Here is a 26,965-nt window from a genome sequence, read left to right as displayed (position 1 = left end):
TGTAAGTGTTTTTTTCCTGTTGCCTTTGTTTGATACTGCTGAAGGGAAATAAGACACACCCCATGATAGCTGTTGAATATGTGGTTTAAAGTTATTCAACTCTTTCCCACTTCGTCCAGAAAGGAATGAGATTTTTATGGGGTTTTGGTCACTAAACATTTCTTAGTTTTAATGTGAAAATTGCTTAATTACCAAAATTACACATTGTGTCATTCCAAAAACTTCAAGTGATTTTGAGCGATGTTGTGTGTCTTTTTTGCTTGCAGTGTGTATTCTGATTAAATAAGATAGTTGAGAATTCTTAGTGTTAATGAATGATGATTCGGTTAATAGTGTAATGAAAACATATACTGGGCTGTAAAACCACCCTTTAGTGAATGAACCAAAATTTACCATACAGCTTTGGAAGCTTAATCAATCTACAACATCTCCTCAACATAACACTGCCAAAATCACATGAAGTGAAGATTGTGACAGAGATTATATTGGCGTACATTCCATGCTACATTTTGCAGTTTTACAGTGAATCCTTAGGTAAACTCTCAGCTTTATTAGAAGAGCCTGTTGACCTGATAGCTGTTCTGAATGTACTGCTACTTCATAATCGTTGTTTGGTTTCTGGTGGTGCTCTGTACCTTTTCGGTAGCATGTTATCTGACATAAAGAACAAACTCTATTGTGAGACTTACGTGAGTGAAAACAACTCTGTTGGAGTTGCAGCTCTAGCATGTGACCGAAAAAAGATGCAAACATACTATGACTCACAACTGTTATATAAGCCATATTCACATGCTTGTTGGAGGCTCATATTTCAAGCATGTCAAAACATCACAGTAAATTTGGAATATTTGATTTCTATTTAGATTTGATTGTTTCTACAAAATGGAAAAACATTGTGGCATAGCTAAAAAAAAGCAGTTTTCCTTAGTGCAGCAATACAGTAAAAATCATTTCCAACACACTGACCCAACTGTACAAAAACAGTGGATTTGTGGGTTTATTTTTGTCTTTTGTTTTGTTTTGTTTTGTTTTGAGCTTTCGTGTCATGTATCTTGTGTGTTTGTATGTGTATATATATATATATGTGTGTGTGTGTGTGTGTGTGTGTCTTCTCTTCATTAAAATGACTATTTCCTCTAAACCTTGAGCCATGCACAGATCTTTTGGTGAGATAACCTGAGAGATGGAAAACACTGCTATAGTTAAACCAATTATTTGCAACACAACATTTCAGTTGACTGCCAAAAGGTTTTAGTTTATAAATGTACAGTAAAAAAGGTCTCAATAGTATTTGAAAATGATTAGTTTTGGTTTAGATCTCTTAAAAGTTTATGACTCCATGCTGGTGATTATTTTCTTTCTTCCCCTACATGGTGTTCCTCAGTGCTTTTATCCTGGGCCGGCTACTGCTGCCTTTCAGTACAATGTAGAGTGTTATTATTCTAGGGGATTTTCTTTCAGTATGTAGTTCTAGTAATCTGTAGCATGTCGTCATTCATAGAGAAGAAATTTAAGATTGCAGGGTTTTTTCCCTCATCTTCGAAAAGATTATGATGAATGGATCAAAAATGATCCAACATGATTAAGATTTGTTCTATCAATGTCCATTTAAAGGAAATGTTTTTATTCCTTGTTATAGTGTACCCCTGGGGTAAATGTGATCATGGCCTGTGTTGAACTTCAGCACAGATACAGTTCACTCACCTTGAGAACTGTGTAACACTGTTCCTCTCTCTAGTTGATAAGCTGTTAGACTTACTGGAGACTTTATAATAGCCTTTGTGTCGTAGTGTGTGTGAGTGTTTGAGTATGTGTGTGTTTGAGTTAATGTGGGTGGGTGTTCTGCTGTGTTATTTGTGCATCAACAGCAGTAATTTGAAAAGTGGTCTTTAGGTACAACAATTATCAGGAGAGCAACACTATAATTTAAACATAAACACAACTGACATAGAGAGGGAGATGGGTAGAAGGAGAGAGTGAGTGTGTGTCTTTTTTGTTTCTTTACACCTCAGTGCACACTTTTATTCTTTATTCTTTATCTACATCTCTAATTTTAAATATACAATACTAATCCCCACAGTATGATCAATGCAGAGTTGGACATTTGATTATGCCCCATCAGAAGAGACAACTATGCAAAAGTTAAGACATGTTCAGGTCTAGTAATATTCAAACGCAGCTGAAGTTAAATAAAAATTTAACATGTTTGCTTTTGCATTTATTTGTTTTATCCTTGGCAAGGGATATGGTTTTTAAGGATTGGAATTGAAGGGGATTACTCAGGTGTTTGTCAACCCTTTACTGCAGTTACACCCTCTAATATTCTATTAAATATGTTGTAGTGTAGATCAGGATCATGAATGCCGGTCCAATTGATCCTAAATCTACTGGATGGCGTTCGGTCAGTCCAGATAATACAGTTCCACAGTTCTTCAACCCAAATGGGGGGCTGGAGGGTTTGCTAAGCCTGGCATTGTCTTAAACCATTTGGAAACGATGTGCTTCCATTTAAAAAAAGGGCAGAATTTAAAATGGTGATAAGCACATAGAGCAGTGGAAAAATGAATTTGGCCACCTCTAGACTGTGTGTAATGACGGCTGCAGTGGGAAATCTAATCTGAACCATACTGTGGTGGCCTTCTATTTGTTTTGATTTGTTTCCATGGTGACTGAGTGAGTCAGAGTCCTGTGCTGTGATTGGTCAGCGTGACTGTGTGGTGGAGTCCAAAGCATCCAGCTGCAAATGGCTTAATTCAGATTAACAAAGAACACCAACAGCTGTTTTAAATTTAATACATAAGCTAACAGCTGTTTCTGAAAAGATGACCTTAAAACTAATTTAAGAATAACTAATGGCTAATAAAACATGCTTAACAACAATAAACCTAACTGGTCTAAATTGGTTTATGCTGGTCCTGACTCCTGGTTTAAAACAGTGAATCCTTGTCTAAGCCTAAAATGATTTACAGTATGCTAAACTCGTTTATGCTAATCTTAGCTCTCCAACCTGATTTATGCTGGTTAATGTTTCAGCCTTGTACATTAGCCTTGTAGCATAAATACAGAAGCAAACGGCACACACCAAATACATATTTTAGGTAATCCTCTACATCTGTGATTAAAATGTAGAATAGAAATATAGCATAGTGTTGTAGGTAACACCACTGTTTCCATGTGGCAGGCAATGGTTCTGTTCTGTTTTGCAGCTAAGGTTTCTGTTTTAACAATTAAACTCATATTAAGTAAAATCCTGAACAGTGGGTAGGCGAAGACCCTAGCTGTAGATTATGTACAGGGGTTGGCACACTGAAACATATTCTATCTGCTTGTAAGGTTAGTTTTTCACAGGGTCAGTATACATGGAGACATAATCAGGTGTTTATCGTTTGTTGGACAGAAAACGGCTAGAGGTTAACGCATAGCCAAGTGGTTAGGTTTGTGTGTGAGTAGGAATATAGTCCGGAGCATGTACAGGCTTTAAATTTAGGTAAATGGGGTGAAGCATGTGACTGAAAATTGCTGGTGTATTTAGGTAAAAGTCTGCTACGTCCCTGCTTGTGCAGTTCAGCATCATTGGCCGAAAGGGCAGCTATGAAGGAGTTATTAGAAGTATCTGAAAGGTCTAGTCAATGATTGTGGATAAGGAAAGTACAGACTGGCTGGGGACATATACTGTAAATGTGTTATAGGTAGGCCAACATGGAGCACAGGACAGATGTGTAAGGTGTTGTGTTGTGTTATTGAGGCTGCTGGTGATGTATTACATAAAGTCCACATGGAACTGATGGCAATGAGCTTGCATTAACGGTGCCAGTGGGGCTATGTGCAGCCATATGCAACAGGGAGGTCAGTGTGGATTTATGGTTATTGATGCTTAAGGGTATGGTAGGGCTAAAACTCGTTTGGAGGTGGGTGGATCTGAGAAGCCAGACTTTCTGGAGGTATCATGGGCTTAGTTCAGCGAAACACAGGAGGTGCCTACCTGATGACCCCTGTGAAGAGCTAGTGATGTAGTAGCTGAAGTGGGTACACATGGGCTGGGCACAATGAAGTAACCTTCTGTGTTAGAAGGAGCTTGCTGCTTATTGGACCATAAACTGCAACAGCAACTCTATTGGGTGGGTTAAGCTTTAAATGGCCAAACATTGATGATTACAGGAATATTGTGTGTGCAGATAGGAAGAGAATAAGGAGTGCCCTGTGGGAAGCTTGAATGGATTGGCATAGGATATTTTACATCTAATTGCATATAATTACAATAAATACTTGCACAGAATCAGGGACCTTGGAACTTGAACCGGAAATCACTGATTTAGTTTTTTTGTCTTTATTTCAGCTGTGTTTCATCTGTGAAGGCTGTTGTTGAGTAGTTTCTGGTGGGAAAGTGGATGTTTTCTCAAAATGAACACCCTCTGTATGACTGGAGTGGGAGCAAGAGTAGAGGATGAAAACTTCCTCAGAGCAAAAACACATCCAGATGTTTAAAAAACTATTTGAGACTCATCAGTGTCAACTCAGTGTGGTGCTGTAATCCATTAGTTTTGTGCTCATTGCAGGATTTGCATTAAACTAAGACAGCAGTTATGTGTAGATCGCAAATTATTGTGAAGCTAATATGCAGACCTCTGTTTGGACTCAACTAAATAATATGGCGCCCCCTCCAGGGTGTATTCCCGCCTTGCGCCCAATGATTCCAGGTAGGCTCTGGACCCACCGCGACCCTGAACTGGATAAGGGTTACAGATAATGAATGAATGAATGAACAAATAAGGTGGTGACATGGCATTTGCAAGTAGGTCTTACTATCTGTGTTCAAGTTCTGTCAGGAACTATACAGGACACAGGATAGAATTGTTAATAAAGAAGAGGACAAAATATCATAACATACATAAACATTATAAAATATATTTATTCCCAGTTAAATTACAATTTGTGATTTATTTTTTGGCCAATTACAAAATCTGTCAAAATGAGTATGTAAACATTTGTAAAGCGTAATAGTGCTGTTTTTATCTAAACAGCTTAATGTGTAAAAATACACTCAGCTCACCATTCAATTTACAATGTTGCGTAATGACTAAGTAATCTCACAGTATTTTAAATATTAATGACCATAATTATGGTGTCACTAATCCTAATGCAGTGTCTGGATGTTACTCTGTGAGTGTGTGTGTGTGTGAGTGTGTGTGTGTGTGTGTGTGTGTGTGAGAGAGAATTGTTTGGATAAAGGGTGTGGGGAGGTACAGAAATCTTGAACAGGATTAAAGTCTCTCTCTCTCTCTCTCTAACACACACACATACACTCCAACAGACACGAACAAACAAACACTCACACTTTTTTCTCTCTACTTTCCTCCATCCTATAACTCTCTTCTCCTATCTTCTCTCTTCTTTTCACTTTTTCTAAGCCTACCACATACTTCTCCTCTTTTCTCACTTTCCTCTGTTCTATTTCTTCTCAACTTTTCTCTACACCCCCCCTACCCACACACACACACACACATACTTCTGCCCTTCTATCACATTCCCCTAACCTCCACCCCCTTGTCCTAAGATGGTGTTAAAAGAGGATTAAAGAATATTAGTGTAATCTGTGTGTTTGTGTTGACATTGTGTTTATTCGATTTATCATATGCATAGGTATATTCGCCGGGGTGTGTTAATGTCTGTTTATTCTGAGTGTGTGTTTGAGGGTGGAGTTGTGTGATTTATGACTGTGTGTTCAGGAATGAAGGGAGAGGCTGCCTGGTGCACACTGAGCAAGTTCGGTCAGCATTGAAAACTCTAAAAACTCAAACACCATGAATAAAGGCAAGGAAGTGCCAATCAGAACCAGAGCCAGTCCACAATGGGCTTTATAAACACATGTTAGAAGAAAAAAAAGGAAGTAACAGAAAAGAAAACAGTCCCCTTTTCAAACCTTTGGAGCTACAAGGCTTATGTACCTAACACGTATTGGAAGTTTCTCCTTATACCTTTAGCATGCCTAAAGCATGAGTGGTGTTGGTCAGCCCTCTCTAACAAAATTGACTATGGTTGTTCTGACTGTATACATGGACAAACACTTTAGCAAAAGCTAAAAATATGGCAACCGCCATCTTGAGGTTTGTATGAAGCTGGAGTTTGGTCCATGTTTATGGATAACAAACAACAAATACCAATCTCAAGCTTTCTTAACAACCTAATAACAGGATTAGGACCATGCTAAGATGCTAATCATCATTGGTTCATGATATTGCCAGTGTTAAAAATTGAAGTAAACCCCTGGTGCACTATGAAATGCACTATGTATTTTCTATTATTGGGGTGCATGTAAACACACTCTGTATGCTCTTTCTCCATTTGCAGGTGGTGTGATGTCCAGCAATCGTGAATCTATTGGGGATTTAATTCCCCACGATGTTCTGGAGGTGTTTTCCCAGGAACGACAAGGAAAGAAGGGCAAGAGGAGTCGGAGGCGGAGCTCCATCAGAAGAGCATTCAGCTGGATCAAAGGCAAACGCAGGAAAACCCACCGAGCCAACAAAGACCTACACATAGACCTGCTCACACCTGGAACACCTGTACCTATACCACTGCCTACACCTCACACAGGTAACAGCCCCTGAAACACCTGTACCTGTATTATTTCTTACACCTAACACAGGTAGCAACATCTGTTCCTATACCACTGCCTACAGGTAACAGCTCCTCTGTGTTTATAAAATGTCTACATCTAATATGCATACAATAATCTAACTTCAGATTATCATGTTTTGGCAGATTACAGATTAATAATCTGGTTATAAGATTCAAATTTCTGTTTAAATACAACATATGCAACTTTTACATTTGCTTTATAATGTGCATGTAGCAAAAGAGATCTACTCAGCACAGTTTTCTTATTAACGTAGAGCCTTTACGGGTTAATATTTATTTATGAGTTTATATGACCATTGTGCAATTTGAAGTCGTATAACTGAATACATATTAACAAGTAAAGGAAGGTCATTTTCCTTTCTTTTCATGGTTGTAGTGTTGACATAAGTATTTACTGTTTGCTTATTTTAGACCAACTCATCTTTATCGGGTTCTTTCTCTGCATATTTTCTAAATGATAAAATCGAAGTAAGGGTAAACTTGTGCTCAAAACACAGTTAGCACCACCTCTGTTTATTTATTGTATTTACTAAAATGACAGCTTTAATTTGATATAAGGAATCAGTGTATGCTGTCTATATATTACAGTACAGATTACTGACAGTATCTAATAATGACCTATTACAGGTGTAAATACAAGCACATTCCCTTTTGATTTCTACTGAAGTGTGCAGGCTTCATGCTGATGATTACAGCTGAAGGTTTTGGATCAGCTCCAGAATGTTTCAGCATTGTAAAGAATGCAGGTTTCTGTTTGTGTTTAGCTATCAGACAACACACAGCTTTTCCCCACAGTAACTGGCAGTGATGTGTGGTTTCTGCCTGTTTGAAGTCCCTGACTCATTTTTGTGACCATTACTTCACACACACACACTTGTCTAGTTGCTGAGTTTTTTTTTCTTTTGACAACTCTATTTATTGGGTAGGTAAGATGGAAAGGTTGACATAATCGAAACAAGATGACCGGTTTTCCGTATTTTATCTAACGACAAAAAAGCCATCCAGGGCCACCCACTAGAATTACCCCCTCCTATTCACCCTCGCCCACTTTCACCCACCCGACACTTGGTATGAACCTAAAACAAACTATATATAGAAATATATAATATAAAGATGAACAATTAGATTTATTGTGCTAAATTTAGAAGATCAAACTGCTGAGTCTCTAAAAAAAGGCAAAAGGGTGTTCCATATACAAAGATATTGTTGTGTATTGCCTTTAAATATGTGTCTTAAATATGTGCAAGGTCTTTAAGCCAGCGTTCTGTAAGGTTTGACCTCTGCTGGTGGCAATGCAAAGCTTGAGAGCCTGTAAGGTATTTCTTCCTTTACCTAGGTGTGTGTGTGTAATGTGTAAATGAACATGTACAACACACTTATAATAGAAACAATTGGGGAAGTGTTCTAGTACATAACATAAGCCTGACTGACTCCTCTTATATGACTTTGATCAGTGTGTCTTCAGAGTTCTGGGAAATTGGGTGTATGTGTTAATTGAGTGTATGCTGCAGATCCATCCGATAAATATTTGAAAAAAATACTGGATTATTCCTCTAAAGTACTAATGTACTTCTTTTCTTAAATTTTTTAAATTAGAAATATATGTGTGCATCAGAAATGTATTGGAATGTATAGTTTATGACGACTGTTGTGATGTTATGATGTCATGTTTGTCTTCACAAAGCAAATATGCAGACATGAATAGTGGATTTTATTCATGTGGAAAGTATTCAAAGTCTATGTGAATGCACACTACAGCTTTAATCATGATCACTGTGTTTTTATCAGATCCTTCCACACTTTAGGGATAGAATACAGCTTTATTCAGCTTTTGAAGACCACACCTTGTATTGCTTCATGAAGAAGGCACACACAGTCCTTACACACCCTCCCACACACACACACTAACACACACGGCAAAGTGCAGTCTTTAATCAGTATACTGTAATCCTAGTAATAGCTCAAACACCTCTCAGCTCATATTACTATGTGTGTTTATGTGTATGCATCTGTGTAGGCCGCTGGCTTTGATGTTGTACCGCAGCAGAAAATTTGCCATCTTACTAACACTTACCATATTTATACAAATCCCATCCAGAGCCATATATGTGTGTGTTTTGTCCTCGCTAATGTTTTAAGGCAGGGCTAGAAGAAATTTAGCATAAATCACTATCGTTACATATAGTCACTGTATTCACTTTGAAGTGAGTTATTCATTCATTATTAATATTCAGTTAATGAATGAAATGTTGCTGTAAGTATAGGATTGTTTTATTGAAAAATTAATATATCACTCTTAATGCGGAAGAACCACTTTTGATTCCATGTACACTCACAAAACAAACATGGTTCTTTATGGAACCAAAAGTAGTTCTTCAATGGCATGGCACAGAAAAACCATTTGAAGCACCTTTGTTTTTAAGAGAGATGGACGATGGTTAAACAAGTAGATGGAGAGTGAATGGATGGATGGGTGGTAGATGGAGAAATAATTGAATGTTTGAATGATGAATGATTGGATAGAAAGTGGATGGATAGATGGGTGTTCCCAGGGAAAAATGGGTAGGTCCCTCTGACAGGGGAATAGTTGCCAAACAGCTAGAGAGATAGATTAATGGATGGAATCACTGGATGGTGGAATAGGAATGTGAAAAGTTATAAGGGTAGATGTTAGATGTATCCTGAATCCACGTATGTTTGAAGTTATAGTAGCCAGAGAGAGAAAAACTTTTACTGGCATTCAAATTTACACCATACAGTGCACATTAGAATGTAATTACATTGCATTGTATTATGACACACACAACAGATGTGAAGGTCGTTAATCTGACTTTAATGAGCAGTGTTACCTCCCAGTGTCTAGTGTATGATATTGTTTCCTGTGGAACAGAGTTCCTTCCTTTAGGAAGTGACCACTGCTGAGTGGACAAAGGCCTGGCCTGTGTTCAGTTGAGCATGTTTTCCATTCTAAACAAGATGTGCTCTTATTTTTTAACCTTTAAACCTAAGCTAATTTGTTTTCCCCTGAAACGCTGACATCGATCCATTTACCAGGCAAAAGAATCCCAGCATCCAGTTCCTCTCTGTCTCCCTCTCTGTCTCCCTCTCTCGCTCCCTCTCTCGCTCTCTCTCTCCCTCTCTCTCAAAAATACATTTGGAACCTACTACAAAATTATTACCAAAACACAATACTTCATATTTTTTTATATTAAAAAACATAAATATTTTGTTTCTTGTTCATATTCTTACTTCCTATACAACCTTTAAACACATCTGGCATCTCAGCAGCAATGACAATGATCCTCCACCCCTAAACAGGATGAATCAGGGATAACAAGGATGTAGAGTATCAGATGCACTACAGTCTCATTGTAAAACTAAAAAAAGCTCCTGTGGAGCTGATAAATTGGACAGTAAAAGGTAGAAAGGCTACACTTAGTGTTAGGTCTGTATTTCAAGGAGGGGAAGCTGAATTTCGGCCTACATCATAAAATGTGTCGGTTTATTTATACGTAAATTCTACCCTCCGTTCCTTTTCAAGAAAATGATCTGTGACCCTGTCGTACCAACAAGGCGTCTTTTCCAGGGACTTGACTAGTGTCCTCTCAATGGCCAGCAGAGCTAGGCTGCTTAAACGGCCTTGGCCCATGTGAAGTGTGTCCGCCTGTGAGTGCTTTGTGACGGTGGGGGGGCTCAGCAGCACCCGCTGTACAGAAACTGCGATAGAAGTCAGAAAGAGTGATAGAAGTCAGTCTCCAAACTCAAGCAGCTACAAAAAACCCACCAGAAATAGAAGCTCGATTTGTCGCTAGTCGTTTTTAACAAAGAAAATGCCGCTAAGATGATTAAGAAAGTCTCCGGTTCAACTCAGAACAGAATGAAAATGTAATGCTCCCTCAGATCTTTACACCAAAGGGTCGCTGATTCGCTCATTTCGCTGTCAATCAAAAAGGGATTCAGCATCAGACAGATCATCCAATCATCATGCAGAAGCTGAGCGTCCGGGCCAGCCGAGGCCAGCCCACTGCCCCATAGACCCCCAGAGACGCTGAGCGTCCGATGGGCGGGACAAAGCCCAGCATTTATCCAATCACTCGTCTCGTTTGGCTGCACTTCGCTGCTTCTCCATTGAACTCTGTGGACGCTCAGCGTCCGCACTGTTTAAATCACTGTTAATCTGCGCGAATGATTGAGAGGAAAGCAGCGTCTTTACCAGTGATAAGAAGCTGATTCTGAACAAAAGTTGAGCGCGTTGTAGTGCATATTTATTCAATGACATGTACACACAACAGTATATATTTGATCACTTATTTTTTGACATTTTAGGGGAAGCTGAGCTTCCCTTGCAGTCTTAGAGCAATCGCCACTGATTTGAGTATATATTTTTTTGACATAAATTCATCCAAATCTAGTAATAATTTTAATCCAGGAAAATGACTTTTCATTACTGTCTGTGTTTAAATATATTTACATATATTTGTATAGTTTGTTTGTGTATGTATATACATGTGTATGAGTTATGCCAGGGTGTGTTTGTGTATGTGACATTATTTGAGTCTTCCCATGCTTTTCCCTGCAGATTCTCACACTCAGTGTGTGTGTGTGTGTGTGTGTGTGTGTGTTTGCGCACGCGCGTGTATGTGTTTGAAGTCGGGAAACTGGTTCCTCCAAACCAGGACACACACTTTGGTAGAATTTTCAGTTTTCAATATGGTGCAGTACAATGCAAGACATTAACAGCCTGCCAACTGATGTAAGCAATGCTTGCCCCGTACTAAGTATAGACCTTTTTAGTCTTTTTTAGTGACTGTCTGTCACAGTAGTTTTAAAGATCCATTGTTAAACTAAAGTGACATATTTTAGATACATTAGATATCTTTATATATTTTGGGAATATGGCAGAGACATCCTACACACACAGATAGAGAAACAACAATTATCATTTCTTAGATGGCTATGGCATCACAGGAATTAATCTCACAATCTGTCACTTTCAAAATTAAACTTACTGTACAAATACAGCAATAAAACACACTGAAAAAGAGTGTGTGCTTCACGTCCTCAGCCCTGTGATTGATTGTGAGATAAAATGAAAGGTTGTGGATATTACAGAGAGTTTTATTTTGACTGGACCAGGCCCAGGTCCAGATTGGCCTGTGGGCTTCAGGGTTTACTACAATAGCATTGTACAATAGCAAACGTGCTATATTTCATCAGCTGATATTTTATTAACGGTAAGATTCAGGGTTTAGCTCCAGTTGTGTCACCTTTCCCCTGTGGGTAATTATTAACAGCCATTATCTATGAAAATAAATATGATGTCTGTGTAATATGAAACAGGTGTTTCATGAGGTGGTGTGTGTGTTTGGGGGAAGGGGGGGGGGGAAGGAGTGGGACAGAGAGAAAGGTGAAATAGAATGGGAGGGGAAAGGGGGAAAGAGTGAAATGAAGGCAGAAGTGAATTAAAAAAAGATGAAAAGAAAGAGGGAAATGGGAAAGATGGTAGAAAAATTATTTCTAGGGTAATCAAAAAAAAAAAGGAACTCAAAACAGTTGATTAGATTAGACTGGGTTGGTTTTGTGTTAGAGTTTGGAAATTCTGTGACCATACGACCTTACTAACTGTGGTTAACTGGTTTTATTTATATATATATATATATACAGCATTGTTCCACAAATTACACTGCTCTCAAACACACACATACACACTTGTGTCTTGACTCCTGCTCCACTGTTGGCTCACAGCAGGTCTGAGCAGGTCTGAATACTTTTTCTTCTCCTGTATGAGTTTGGGATTTTTTTTGGAGAAGCAGCTGATGCTGCAGGTATGTTCCCCAGAACTTTGGAGAGGAACTCGGCTCAAAAACAGGACAGATACAGGGACTGATAACAAGAATAAAGACAAATAAAGACATACACAGGAACAGGAGGATGTGTTTAAAATCTGATAGAGGTTTTCTTCTGAAGAGTTTTTATACATAATGTGGAACTGAGATGTGCCTGAAATACATCAACATTGCTGTCTTTCTTTCTTCTTTCTCTCTCTCACACACACACATCTACATTATGTTCAATATTTTAGAAGCATCATTTAATGAGTCCTTTCCATAACTTTAAGGCACACACATTGCAGACACTAACAAGCCATGACATGAAATGGGGCACTCTGAAGCAGCTGCACATGAGCCCAGCGTCCCCCAGAAGGCTAGAGTAGTTTAAAGCCCCCAGCATTGCACTGTGGATAGGGGAAGTAAGTTTTGAGGAGGGAGGGAAATTCCTTTGGGATGAGTTGGAGTGGTGTTTTTGCGAAACAGAACTAATCGTCAAGTACCAGTACCTGATCACACAATTATTACATGCCTGAATCCAATTAAATATAAAGTGTCATGGCAATTTTAGATGTTTTATATTCTACACAAATAAACAGAAAAAGGCATTACTGATTGTAAAATGTTTAATTTTTTTAAGAAACATCTTTGTATAAACTTTATACGTCTATATTATAGACTTATTTTTTATGGTTGCATCACTGTATTTTAATATTGTGGAGTATAGAAAATGCTTTGCATAATCTTTTATAGTTCATTTAACTATGATCATTCAGTTAATTATCAAAAGAGTGCAGATGAATAGATTAATATTACGTTTCCTTTAACCCATTTTGTCCCCCTCTGATTGTTTGGATAGTGCCAGATTGCTGATGGGGTCATTAACACTTGCCTTTCAGAATGTTTCCAAAAATACTGACGTCACCTGTGGTGCTTTAACGGTGATGTAAGCTTTTGATTTTTCTCTCTTTTCAGGTTCTGATCTCTTTGTGCTTCTGGGTTTGGTTTTCTCACCTTTTTGTATTTTACTTTTCATAACTTCCATATCTTTCCCCTTCTAGTTTTCATTATCTCCACCAAAACAAACACCTGCACTCAGAGAGAGAGAGAGAGCAAGAGAGAGAGAGAGAAAGAAAGAAAGAAAGAAAGAAAAAAAGAGGGCATGTCAGGACAAAATGTAGTTTCCCAGATTGTGTGTCTGTCTGTGTTTGCATGTGCATGCATGTGTTTAAGTTAGAATTTTTTGTTTCTCTCTCTCTCTCTCTCTCTCTCTCTCTCTCTCTCTCTCTCTCTCACTCACTCACTCACTCACTCACACACGTGCAAACAATGGTGTTTGTGACCCTGAACTAATCGTCCAAATCAGAGGGAAACTCATATTTAATACTTCTTGATTTAGCACATTGAAGTCTGCATACATCTGTTTATGTCCAGTGCGTCTCTTTCTCTAGGATGGTTTGGTGTAAAATGCTCTGTTTTAGTGAAAACTCAATCAGTAAATGTTCGAAAAATGGGTGGAGATTCCCTTTTCAATAAAATCTGATTGTAGATCACTGCTATGACTCTGAGCTGTATTCTGAATGCGGTATTGTGTTGTATTTCCCAGCTCTCTCACGGTGTGTGTGTGTGATGGGGTGTGGCTCTGGTTTGCAGCACATAGGTGTGTGTGTGTGTGTGTGGCTGCTCTGTCTGTGACCTGCAGTAACCCGTGAGGTTTAAAAACAAGGCTGAGCCTGTGGAGCCGGGTCAAAGAACTAATCACCTAAAGCTTTTGAAGTTTTTATTTTACTTTACATATTTTACTTATTTTATGCATTCAATTTTCATATTTTAAAACAATGATTATTTATTGGCTGTAATTTGGAGCATTTCTATTGGTCTGTTCATTGTGAAATATAAACATGTAATGAGTAAACAGCAACAAAATAATTATCGTCATACATCAGGGCAAAATACCAGAAGATAATATTGTAAGTCATAACTTTATATTATTAATGCTTATTACATTAAAAGTACAAGACAAATATAATATATGGCTGGGTCAAACTATCTTCCAATGATTATGAACACAAGGTAATCAAGATGATTACTGTATATACATACTATCATCGCTATATAAACAGCTGTTCTTCTGTGCTCTAATTTACACATTTTATCCTAACTCATGTATATGTTCAGCATTTGATTTTAAACACTTTACGTTCTTCTTTTTATTTCACTTTTGGATTATTCCATTTCCTTTTAATATATTTATTTTGTAAGTTGTCCACCAACACCTTAATAGCAACCCACTATATAATGAGCATTGAGTGAACATCTGCTCTAAACATGACAATTATTATAGAAACAGTCTTGAAGCAGGTGGTATTTAGGTGTGAACCTGTTTTTTTCCCTGTGCTGTGTGTATTAAAGGATTAAAATAAATGTCAAACTTTGCTGTCCTGATATTTGGGAGCACTGACTGGTCTGGACCTGCTGCATCTGTAGAAACTGATACAGAGCACTCAACACTGCTGGAGGACTTACTGCTCTAATTATGATTAGAGTGAAGAATGTGTAACTGTGTTCACTCAGGAAATTCTGTATGCTGGTCATTACTAAACATTTATATGGTCATACTGCTATACACAGCCCTCCAGGTGGATGGATGGATGGATAGATGGATATATATGGTCCTAATACACGCCTGAAATCCACCACAAAATGCAAACACAATTTCAGAGACCTAGGAATGAACTTAGAATCTACAAAATTGCCTAAAGTTGTGGCCCCTACATCTTCTACAACTTAGCGTCAGCTTAAAGTGGTTTAATCTGTTCTGAGACATGAGTCAGGTTTTCTTCACATACACATGGCTTCAGAGCTAATCAAAAATGGTTCTAGTTCCTATTCAGACTCTAGAACGTTTTCTGATAACCTCCTGATTGGGTCTCTTCATGTCACATGATTCATTGTTCTTTGATTAACTTTCCACAACTGAAGGTTCTTCTTGTTCTAGAGGTTGAGCAACAGGTTTTATCTTATTAAAAAAAAAAAAAAAATCAAACACTTGAACACACTCATGCCTCCTGCTGGAGAGAGAAGTAGAAACAATTGAATTAGATTAGAAATAATTACTTTTGTTTTAAGATATTTATAGTGGTACAGTTGTGCATTATTTATTTCATTATTTTAAAACTCAATACTTATTTAGAGTGGCAAGGTGGCAATACAGCTCTAGGGTTAGTGCATCAATCCCAGCCTTAGGTCACTGTCTGTGAGGAGTTCCTCCCACAGTCCAAATAAACAAACAACAACAACAAAAAAATGTGGATTGGCTTTGCAAGTGTCCATAAATGTGAGTGTGTGAATGATGTGTGTATGTGTGGTGCCCTGTGATGGACTGGTGCCCTGACCAGAGTGTGTTCCTGACTTGCACCCAATGATTCCAAACTCTGATGAAGCAGCTACACAAAAAAGAGTGAAATTATATTTAATATGCAGACTATATTTAATAATAATAATATTTAAAAACACACACTGGAGGGGGCAATAATCCTTCACAGGCTAATACACACTCATTCACTCACGCTCGAACCTATGGACACTTTTGAGTTGGCAATCCACCTACCAATGTGTGTTTTTGGACCGTGGGAGGAAACCGGAGCACCCGGAGGAAACCCACGCAGACACAGGGAGAACACACCAATCTCCTAAGTATAGTCTGATTTAACTAATAATTATTTTGCCTTGTGGATGGAGGGTGTATACATAGTGCAGTTAGTATTTTAATTGTAATTAGTATTTTACCAAAAAAAAGGGCAGAAACCACAGTGTGCTAAATATAAACAAATGTATGTTTTACTATGATCTGGATTATTCTGTTTTTTGTTAATGTTGGGTGTGGTGTTGTTTTTTAATTACTGACTGCAATGACAAGCTCATAAAAGTGGGTACAGGAGGATTTGGGGTAAATGGAGTAGTGAAAGCAGTGGAATTAACACATGGATTAGTGTTCGTATTTAGTCATATGAGAAAGAGAGAGCTGTGATTAGTTCCAGACATTTAGCCTGCTTAGCAACAGACACCACTGCTAGCAAAACAACAAAAATCTGCAAAACAACAGCAGGCCACACACACGTCATCTGCTAAACAGTATTTTCCATGTGCTTCAGGGCTATATATACTGATTACAGAGTGATTACACTGTGCTCTGTTCAGTAGAGTTTGAGTGATTCAGAAGAGATTTCAGGGACATTTCTCTGCTTTGTTTGACTTTTTTGTGCAATGTTTGCACTGTCATGGTGATTTTATTGACCCACAGTGTGTCTTCGCTGCTTTCAGTCTTAAAGACAAAAGGTATGTGGTGGTTTACTTACTGTGTTCACTATGCTAATATGAAATTAAATGCGACTTTTTGCATTTTATTTCCTGTAACCCTGCTTTTATTTTCACTTTTACTTTTACTCTTTAGGTTTACTCTTAAATGAGCCACTGACTGTATTAAAAAGATCTGACTTGCATTCCTGTAAACAGACATTCAAAGCCAGTGTTTATGAATCGTCATGTGTACTACTCTGGGCACCCCAGGTCAAAGTCCCTGTTTATTTTCTAAGTGAAAATATGTTAACACACATTCTTGACAGTTAAATAAAAAATATGTTTCTCATTTATTAGGAAATGAACATCAAAACAAACACTTTACAAAAGTGTTATGCTTCATTTGTCTCCAATCAATTAAACTCAGCACATAGTGCACAACATTTTTGGATTTATGTGTGTTCTCTGAAGAGGATGGGTTTATTCAATGTTTTTTCACTTAGAAAATCAATAAAACATGTTCTTTGTCTAGGGGTGCCCAAACATATGCATACATCTGTGAGAGAACAGAAAACAGGAAAAAGAGACCAAACTGAATTGATGAATTATTACTTACATCATTAGTTGTGGAAACATTTGTTCCACAGTTTTTAAAAGAAAAAAATAAAATTCTTACAACCCCAACACCAACCATGAAAATAATGGATTAACATATACATACAAATATTTAAAAAATAACAGCAATAAACAGTTCTATAATTAATTTAAAAATATATACGTACTATTCCATTTTTGAAACTATTATTCAGGTTCTGAAATTAAAAACTGAAATAACAGACTGAATAAATTTTGGATTTTCAAAACCAAAACTCAACTGTTTTTTTTCTTTCTATTTTTAAAGCACACATTAATTGCACACATAAAAAAGAACAATAGTAATGACCAAACAAACTCTTAGATACAACTTGATCATGGCATTTGGTGTATTTAGTTTAAAGGCACAGCTTCTGTTTTATTAACCTTCTGGTGTATCTGTAAGTTTCAGCAAACAAAAGTATGCTTCCCTGAATTTGGATAAAAAAACAGAAACCAGAAAGTTAACACAAGTATTGCAGAAGGCAATGAGCAGATGCTTCAGGATGAGCTCATGTAAATGTATAACCACTGGAACATACTTTGTGCTGTGATGATGTGACAGCAGCTGGATCTGACTCCTGGATGATTAAACAGGATGTGATTCCAATGTAGTTAGCACACTTAGCTTTTGTCCTCTGAGAGAGAGAGAGAGAGAGAGAGAGAGAGAGAGAGCTAACAAAATTACTTGACAATTTTTACCATTTGTAGTTACCAAGTACTGTAGTTACTTTATAAAGTAAATTTTAAACTTATATATATAAGTGAAACATAATTATCTATTTCTCTGGGGAATAAAATTCACTGAATTGTCAAAAAAGTACAAAAATTCTGGAAAGATATTACAATCTGAAATTCACCAAAAGAAACATCATGTGAAATAATAATTGAACAGTTGGTTTATTTCCTGACACAAAGGACTTGTTAGCTACAACTTTTTAATGGTAAATGCTCTACTACTGTATAAATGTGCTTTGATTTGATTTGTGTTTATCATTTTATGATTTTTTTTCTTTTTTTTTAATAATAAAAAACTCTCCATTTACTGGTGACTTAAGTTTTTTAAAAAGGGGGAAACACTGTTGTCTCTGTAAGTGTGCTGGAGGGCTGAGATTCCTCACCTAGCCTGTCCACTCTTTAAATTGTTGGACCAGAATTTCAGTAGAATTCCCACCAAAACAAATAACTTACACGAATATAAAATGTACATAGATTGGCTAGAATTAAACAATTCTATCTGCTAGTCCTCAGTTCTGGAACTACATTGCTAATGTTGTTAAAAAGTAGAAGATTATGCTAATATTAGCTAATTAGCATTGTGCTAGTGCTGGTATGTGAAATCGTTGGGAATAATATTAATAATACAACATGTAGTATTTTAACTTACTAAGATAGGGAATTTAATCGTTATTATTATTTTCTAAGATTGTAGTTTTCGTTTTGAATTAGACCTTCACAGAACTGCTTTTCTACACTTTTGTCTTTGATTTCTGAAACAGAGGCTAGTCTGTCCACCACAAGTCACTAAAGCCTCTGGCGCCATCTCCTGTTAGAAAAAGCATAGAGATTCTAGAAAAATCAGTTAATTCCGCCATAATGTGGCAGTCCAGATCAGTAATTTTACCAGAGAATCTGAATATTTATTTTTTATTTTTTTTTGCTTTATTTCACTAAATTTTGAAACTATGTAAAACATGTCTTTTATAAATGAAAGATATCAGCTGACATTTGACATTTTCCCCAACATTTTAAGTAAAGACTGGATGATGTATTGACTTTTTCCAAAAGAGCAAAAAGTGACAGGGGTTACTGTCATACAATGCATTATCCATTTTATGCACAAATATACATTAATTAATTTAATTTTCTACATTTTATTAGCATTTATGTTTTGTCAATGGTAGATGTCACCATGGTTACCATATGGGCTGGGGCAAGTTTTGACAAATCTATAAGGACACTAAAATGTTTTTAGAACATTAATTTGGGGCCTTTTCTAGGGGCACCCTTGGAAATGTATCAGATATTGACATTGCTCCAAAAATCCAATACTGGTGCATTCTTAATATACATCTCTCTTTCTCCCTTTCCTTAGGAACAGAAAGTGATAAACCCCTGCGTCCTCAGCATGTCCAAACCAACGTTTTTTTGGAGGACACTAGACCAAAATTCATTGAGGATTTGCACACACAGGCTCAGCAGGGTCTAAAACTGATGCAGCAGGATGGTGAATATTTATCTTCTGAATACAACACATTAAAGAGTTCAGTGCACTCCACATGCAGATCCATTGTAATATGGTCTTGATTTGTCTGTTCCAGAAAACAAAAATGGAGTGGACTATCAGGACAATCAGAGTGTCATTGTAAGTATTTGTCACTGAATGTCACCAACCACCATTTTTTTTTTATTTAAACAAGAAACAATTGTAATCCTTAATGTTATTAAAAATAAAGCAAGGATTTGGACAAAAAAGGTTGAAATTATTGATCTAAGCCACTGAGCCTCTGAGCCACAGGTTGATGTTGAATCAGACTAGACATTTGGATGTGTTCACAGTGCCCTGTTCAACCAATAAAAATGAAGAGCCACAGAAAGAAATTTCACTTGTCAAAATCCATAATCCATGGCAGTGAAATACCTACACCCAACCCAGCCCTCACACCCACCCCTAAACTCTCTATAAAAGTCTTGTGAGGGGTATTAATATTTGTGTAGCGTTCAAATTTACAACCTCTATTGCAAAGACTTTTTAGTGAAATGCAAAGAAAACAGAAAGCAGAGATTATGAAAATCTGCTGAATCACACAAACACGACAATCTACATTGCACTTTTGTAACACGCTCCAAATTTGTGGTATATTTTGAAATTGTCCTTGTCTTTTTGTCTTGAATTTCAGAATGAGTTCAAATATAAAATATCTTTGTTTTAGTTTAAAATGAAATTGGGGTGGAGTTTTTTTTTGTTTGTTTGTTTCTTTTGCAGTGTTTTACATAAGTTTCTTATTTGGCATTTCATTGTCTCTTTCCCCTGTAGTCATCTGTGACAGTCCGTACTGATGATGATATGAGCTTCAGTGAGCTGAGAGTATCTGAGTCTGAGAGCACAGCGGCTGACACAATCTCAACACGATCTACCATCTCTTACCTGTCATCACGTTCTGGACTCACACGCCAAGGTACCCCTTTAATCTCACACTGATACACCTTTGTACCTGGGAGCGTAGTGTACTGGATTTCAAAAGCTGATTTAAAGAAGCAATAAGTAATTTTTATCACCAAAATGCACTTATATTGCTGTATAAAATACATTTGGTTATCTGATCTGAATTGTCGTTTTAAATCTTTTTACAAAGTGCATAATCATTTACTGTTTTATAGGCTCAACTTTCAGACCCCTGGAACAGGAAAAGAAACCAAAGAAGAGCAGGTCCAAAGGAAGAAACAGATGCACAGTCACAGGAATACCTCGACATGTACAGAAAGAATTAGGTACATATTACTATTATATATTTTTTAACTTTTCATAAAACAAAAAAATTAAATACATGACTGTTACAGCTTTGTATGTATTTACTTTTGCCATTGTAGGGCTTGACCGAGCTGCATGGACAACCTCTGAGTTCTCTGACACTCAACTCTCCAATGGAGGTGTGATCACACCAACTGTTCCCACTGTGGATAGCGTATCAATCACCTCAGAACATGGAGCCCATATTCCTCTCTGGAACCCAGAGAACCTCCAGGTTGTCAGAGAAGATGAACCAGTGCTCCCTCCAGTGGATAGACCTAAGGATGACCTTTCCCTCATCCAGCATCTTTTACCCCAGTCTTTGGATCCTCAGAGGCCAAGATCACTCGCGGTCCCCGGCATGACCACAGCAGGCAGCCATCCACCTAGCCCAGTGATGTATGTGTCCCCCCAGGCCACATATCTTTCCAAAATCATTCCCAATGCGGTACTGCCTCCTTCTGTAGATGTGGTAGAGCTCAGTCGTAACAGAAGTCGCAGTAGTGTACGTATGGTGAGCAAAAGCAGCCTCGTGTCAGCCAGCCCTGCTTCAACACGGGCTTCTTCCCGAGCCTCTTCCAGAGCTGCCTCACGGATATCTTCCCGAGCCTCTTCTAGAGCTTCCTCCCGTCTCACAGGACCCCTCACAGATTGCTCCGGCTGGAGCCGCTCAGGATCGTCCGAAACTCTGGTTTCTGATTCCTCCACGATTTCTAGCAGCAGCACTCCACGTGTGGCCAGCAGATCAAGTCAGGAAGATGACACGGATGACCTTCCAAAGGACAGTGTCAGGGATAATATTGAAGCACAGACTGTGTCCATTCATTCTAAGGCTGCTCCAGTGATTGATGACACTGCAAAAGCGAACAACTGGAAAAGTATGACACATTTCAACCGCAGCCTGTCTGTAATGAAAAAAAGCACAAAACCTCCACCCCCACCTAATCGTTCATACTCGCTGCACAAGAGGCAGTTTGGTAACCCTCAGATGAACACCACAGCTAATAACGAGAGTTGGAGAGCAGTGCTACCTGAGCTGAAGAACCTTCACACAAATGCATCAAAGACCCTCCATTCACACACCAATGGGAAGAGTCACATTCTCAAGGATTTTCCAGATTCTGCCAAAATGAAATCTTCCCACTCCCCAGCTGTTATGGCCCTCAGGAGTCTCTTCAACATTCCAGCTCCTCCCATCGTTGTAGCCCCCCCACCGCCTCCTCCAGAGACATGGGCGCACAACCAGCGCACCTTTGAGCTACTGTGTGGTCCAGGGCCTGTCAACTTGGAGCGCTGGGCCAAAAAGAGAGGTTTGAAATTCGAATCGCCAGTCAAGGAGGCTCCAGTAAAAGTGGCAGAGTCCACAGACATAAACAGTAAAGTTGTGTCTTCAGTTACAGAGAATTTCCTGGAAAGTCCGTCAACAAACAAGATGAAGGATAACAGTTTATCACCCGATAAACCAACACTAACTCAAAATCAGAAAGACATGCAATCCAGGACGTCCGCAAAGATGCCCACCGATGTTCAGCCTACTTATGGAAACAGTCTATCTGTAGGCAGGCTAGCTAATATCAATCCGTCCCCTTCTCCTTCACCACCCCCTGAACACTTACCTCCCCTGCCTCCTGTAAATACAGTTCAACCATCAACAGAAGATGTCTCTCCCTCTAAAGCTCAGTTCAGAACTGCCTTTGATGAAATCATATGCCCTCCTCCACATCCTATGTTTCCACCACCTCCTCCTCCTCTTAATGTATCTGCTTCACGTCCTCCGGTTGTAAAGGATGAGAAGGACTTCCGTCCTCCACCTCCGCCATTTTCTCCCAATACCATATTAAACATGCCACCTTTACCACAGGTTTCTCAACCTCCACTGGTAGAGGTAGCTAATTATTCTAAACAAAAGACGCCAACTCCTCCAGTGGAAATCCCACCTTCACCACAGTCTCCTGCACCGCCTCCACAGGCTCCTCCACAAGCTGTACCACCTCCTCCACAGGCACCTCCAGCTCCCCCACAAGCTCCAGCAGCTCCCCCTCCTCCAAAGGCTCCTCCACCTCCCCCACAAGCTCCTGCACCTCCTCCACAGGCTCCTGCACCTCCGGTTCCTCCACCTCCTCCAAAAGCTCCACCTCCTCCACTAATTGCTAAAACTTTCCAGGCTCCTGCATCTCCCCCACAGGCTCCTCCAACTCCTCAAGCTCCAGTAGCTCCTCCAAAAGCTCCATGTCCTCCACAGGCTCCCCCACCACCTCAAATGGAATTATCCTCAACACAAGTTCGAACCACAGCACCACTGCAGGTTAATACTCCTCCACAGGAGAAGCCACAGCCTCCCAAGACCAACAACCCTGCTGCAAACAAAGATGAAACCCCTTCACCTATGGTCACACAGTCACTGTTACAGATGGTTCGTCTCAGGTCAGTCAGGTCCAACGTGAGCAAAGCAGAAGCTCCTGCTGATGGTCTTTCCAAACCCAAGCAACCAGAGAACACTGTGGTCAGTCATGAGGCACCTCAAAAGCCAGTCAGAAGATCTCTGATTATGATTGCACCACCTCCTGAAGTTGCCTCGCTATCTTCAACAGATCCTAAGGATGAAACACAACCCACTGTAAAGGAGAGTCAGGGGACATCCCAAGAACCTATAGTGGGACCGACAGATACACCGCAAAAGACACCACAAGAAGCAACACTCTTGCCTGACACTGCTGACAAAACAGCCCAACAGGAGTCAATGCCTAGTGCAACAGTAACCCAGCTACCTTCCAACAGAGTAGAGCCTGGCCCAAAGCCTGCGCAAGATCCTCAGAATAAAGCACTTGAATCATCAGCTGAAGCAGAGGATCAACCAGTCTGCAATGGAGCAAAGACCACTACTACTGAGGAGAACGAAGACAAATCAAGCAGTACCTCATCACCATCCAAGCTAGAGGTCACCCTGCCCAAGTCCCAAACAGTCCCTCCTAAAATATCTCCAACACGGAAGTTACCTCCGGCAACCATTCCTTCTTCCATGCGCCTCCAGGAGGCAATCCGTCTCAAGACTGCTGCTATGTCGTCCAAAGATAGCCAAGCGAAACACTTTGGCCTGCTATCTCCCCCTCCATCAGCAGGGGCCCTCCTCTCACCTTCATCCACTGCAAACTTCATTTTCTCCAAGAATCCAAAGAAGGTTGTCATAGAAACCCCCACGTCCCCAGAAAAGCAAGCAGATTTGAGAAAGACTCTTGTGTCAGAGATTGCATCTGTTTCTCAGACCCCCAAAACAAATGACTCCCACAATAAATGCGTAAAAGTCCCACCTCCTATTGCTAAGAAACCCAACAGCAGGGCTGAGAATACTGTCCAGAATTCTGCAGAGACTGACACTAAGATTGAAACTGAACATGTGCAAACTGCTGGTCAGCAAGCGCAGCCAGAGGAGTGAGGGTAAGGAACTTGTTCATTTTATTTTAAGTTTGACTTAGAATAGCGCTAGGTCATACTTATAATAGCTTAATATAAGTTCACGTATGCTACAAAAGTCAAATGCATATCATTCCTTGATTATAAAGCAAAGCACATGTCACATTCAGCAGTACAAAATATGCTCTTCCTGAATTTCTCTCTGTCCTCCCTTAGGTGATGGAAAATGCACCTAAACTTCATGTAAGCAGTTCCAGCCACTGGGTGGCCATGTACACCACATGAAAATCAAGAAGAGGGACCAGACCAGGCTTTCAGGACCAGGACTGTGTAGAAAGTGGAACAAAAGTATAAAAGAAAAGAAAGAAAATATGATCTAAACGAAGGACAGAGTGAGGAATTAGAAGAGAAATGGAAAGATGGATAGGAGGCTGAAGTGACCGGTGTTCCACCTTAAAATATGCAGCAGTTACATTCTGCAACATTTAAGGTGGAATTGAATGAAACATCTGAGAAAGAAGCTGATGAATAGACAGCCAACCTTAAAGAAAGTAAATTGTAAATTGTAAAATCGCTCGTGTAAGTCGTGGAACTTGATTATGAAACTGAAACTCAAATTTCAATTGACCACAAATTGAGAATGTGTACAGGCTCGAGCCTCTAGGTGGCGCCCTACACTACGCGGAAAACAAAAATCTATGACCAAATAAAGAAAAGAAAAAATTTAATTATTCAGAAACAAAAAATTAAATGGTGGAAAGGGAAGAATGGAAGTGATGGAGAGAATGTTTGAATGATAAATAAACTGTGGAGGACTGGTGAGGATACTGTAATGTATTCAGTAAAAGTCACCATTATATGTTGCTGTGGAAAGGTATTGGTACGTTTCTGACTCATTTAGAGGATGTGTTTAAGTTTTGTAAATAATCTGAGATGCATGTACAGCTCTAGAAATACTGCCCAGAACAACAGGTCTATTGAATGGACCTTTCCTTATGTTCCTTTATGTTTTTATTTTAATATATGACATTTCTTTTATGCACTAATGTCCTGTATCTGGGGTATCACTGATTGAATGCAAATACTTATGGTTTCATTCATCTCTGATGTATAACAAATCTTTATTTGTCTAACTTATTGTTTCTAAGAGAAATCCAATGCTGCAAGCTGTTGTGTTCTAAAAACATATAATATTTTTTGTTTGTTTTTCTTTGCTTAATGATCGATTGTTTGATTTGATGCAGTTATGGTTTATTAATAACTTGTGTTGTTCCCTCTGAGGTATTTGTGCTTCACTGTGGTGGAAAAGCTGAAATAATCAGTTTAATTGTACAGATGAAAGACCTGTAATGAAAAACACAATATAAATTTAGCTTTCAGTCTGGGTTTGAGTTTTATAAGAGTGAGCATCTTATAATCAGCACTCCATCGTAAACATGGACACTGGATTATAGTCTCTGCTTTTAAACTACTGTATGACACCACATCATTCATTATCTACATTAAACATGTAAATATAAACCACCGTTACATTTCCGACTCTTATTTACTCTTAATTATTTAAAGGGGACTTCAATGGATATTCCAAAATTTCAGTATTGAAAGAAATTTGTTTGAAGCAACTGATCGTAGAGAAACTTGAAGATTGAGCAGATCATAGTAGTGAGTGGAAGCGAGATATCTGCACTTAAACAGAGTATAACACAAGTAAAATTGCATAAAACAAACTCATGTAGTTCCCTGCTAGTTGTGGAGAGTGAATAAAATGCTATATTTCGTTTTGATGCATGGAGACTCGTGGTTCCCTTCAATACCATTATAACAAATCTGAAGGGATGTTTTTTTCTGCCAACATTTCATACCAAAACACTCCTGGCTTATATTAAATAACTTTATTTACATAACATTAAATGGGGGGATTAGAATAAAAAGAGCAAGAGTAAGGATTAGAGTAAAAAGTGTAGTCAAAAACCTTATCTTTATGGTTTTAATGCTTTTAGAAATTAATCGTGTGTGAGTGAGAGAGAAAGAGAGACCCTGTGAGGGACTGGTGTGTTCCTGCCTTGCAACCAGTGATTCCAGTTATGCTCTGGACTGGACCCAACGCGGCCCTGAAATGAATAAGCAGTTTCAGACAATGAATGAATGATAGTCCTTCTACAAATTCACATGCAAAATCCAGGTAAGAAGAAAGGGAGGTTTTCTGACAGTCTAAGCTAGTATTATCCAATTCTGATCCTATTCTACCTGTTCAAACAAACTTGATTCAACCAATTTTGTGAGTAGGGTGTTCCAGGACCTGGTTTTGATGCCAAATCAAAGCACTTGCTGGTTTCCGCCCACTTGCTGCGTATGCCCCTCCCTGCGTACGCCCCTCCGGCCTCCAGTGGTTATTCCAGGTCAGCAGCTCTCAACTACATACCTCTGCACCAGTGGCGATTGCTCTAAGACTGCAAGGGAAGCTCAGCTTTCCCTAAAATGTAAAAAATAAGTGATCAAATATATACTGTTGTGTGTACATGTCATTGAATAAATATACACTACAACGCGCTCAACTTTTGTTCAGAATCTTCTTCTTATCGCTGGTAAAGATGCGGCTTTCCTCTCAATCATTCCCGCAGCTTCACAGTGCTTTAAACAGTGA

The 26,965-nt window shown here is 38.7% G+C and overlaps 1 protein-coding gene across 1 annotated transcript in view; it reads left to right on the top strand.

The window, feature by feature from the left end:
- The window catches only part of si:dkey-157l19.2 (NHS-like protein 3), a 31,663-nt gene extending 5,823 nt beyond the window's left edge, over positions 1 to 25,840 (top strand). Inside the window, exons 2-8 of the mRNA XM_066679898.1 lie at positions 6,349 to 6,594; positions 19,495 to 19,626; positions 19,721 to 19,764; positions 20,437 to 20,578; positions 20,781 to 20,891; positions 20,991 to 24,345; positions 24,538 to 25,840. Coding sequence (XP_066535995.1) covers positions 6,357 to 6,594; positions 19,495 to 19,626; positions 19,721 to 19,764; positions 20,437 to 20,578; positions 20,781 to 20,891; positions 20,991 to 24,343 — 4,020 coding nt within the window. The 5' untranslated portion in view covers positions 6,349 to 6,356 and the 3' untranslated portion in view covers positions 24,344 to 24,345; positions 24,538 to 25,840. The remainder of the gene's footprint in view (positions 1 to 6,348; positions 6,595 to 19,494; positions 19,627 to 19,720; positions 19,765 to 20,436; positions 20,579 to 20,780; positions 20,892 to 20,990; positions 24,346 to 24,537) is intronic.
- Positions 25,841 to 26,965: the final 1,125 nt, after the last annotated feature.

The sequence above is a fragment of the Hoplias malabaricus genome, chromosome 8 (genome assembly GCF_029633855.1).
Source record: "Hoplias malabaricus isolate fHopMal1 chromosome 8, fHopMal1.hap1, whole genome shotgun sequence".
Classification (NCBI taxonomy): domain Eukaryota; kingdom Metazoa; phylum Chordata; class Actinopteri; order Characiformes; family Erythrinidae; genus Hoplias; species Hoplias malabaricus.
This window is presented reverse-complemented; position numbering and strand designations above follow the sequence as displayed.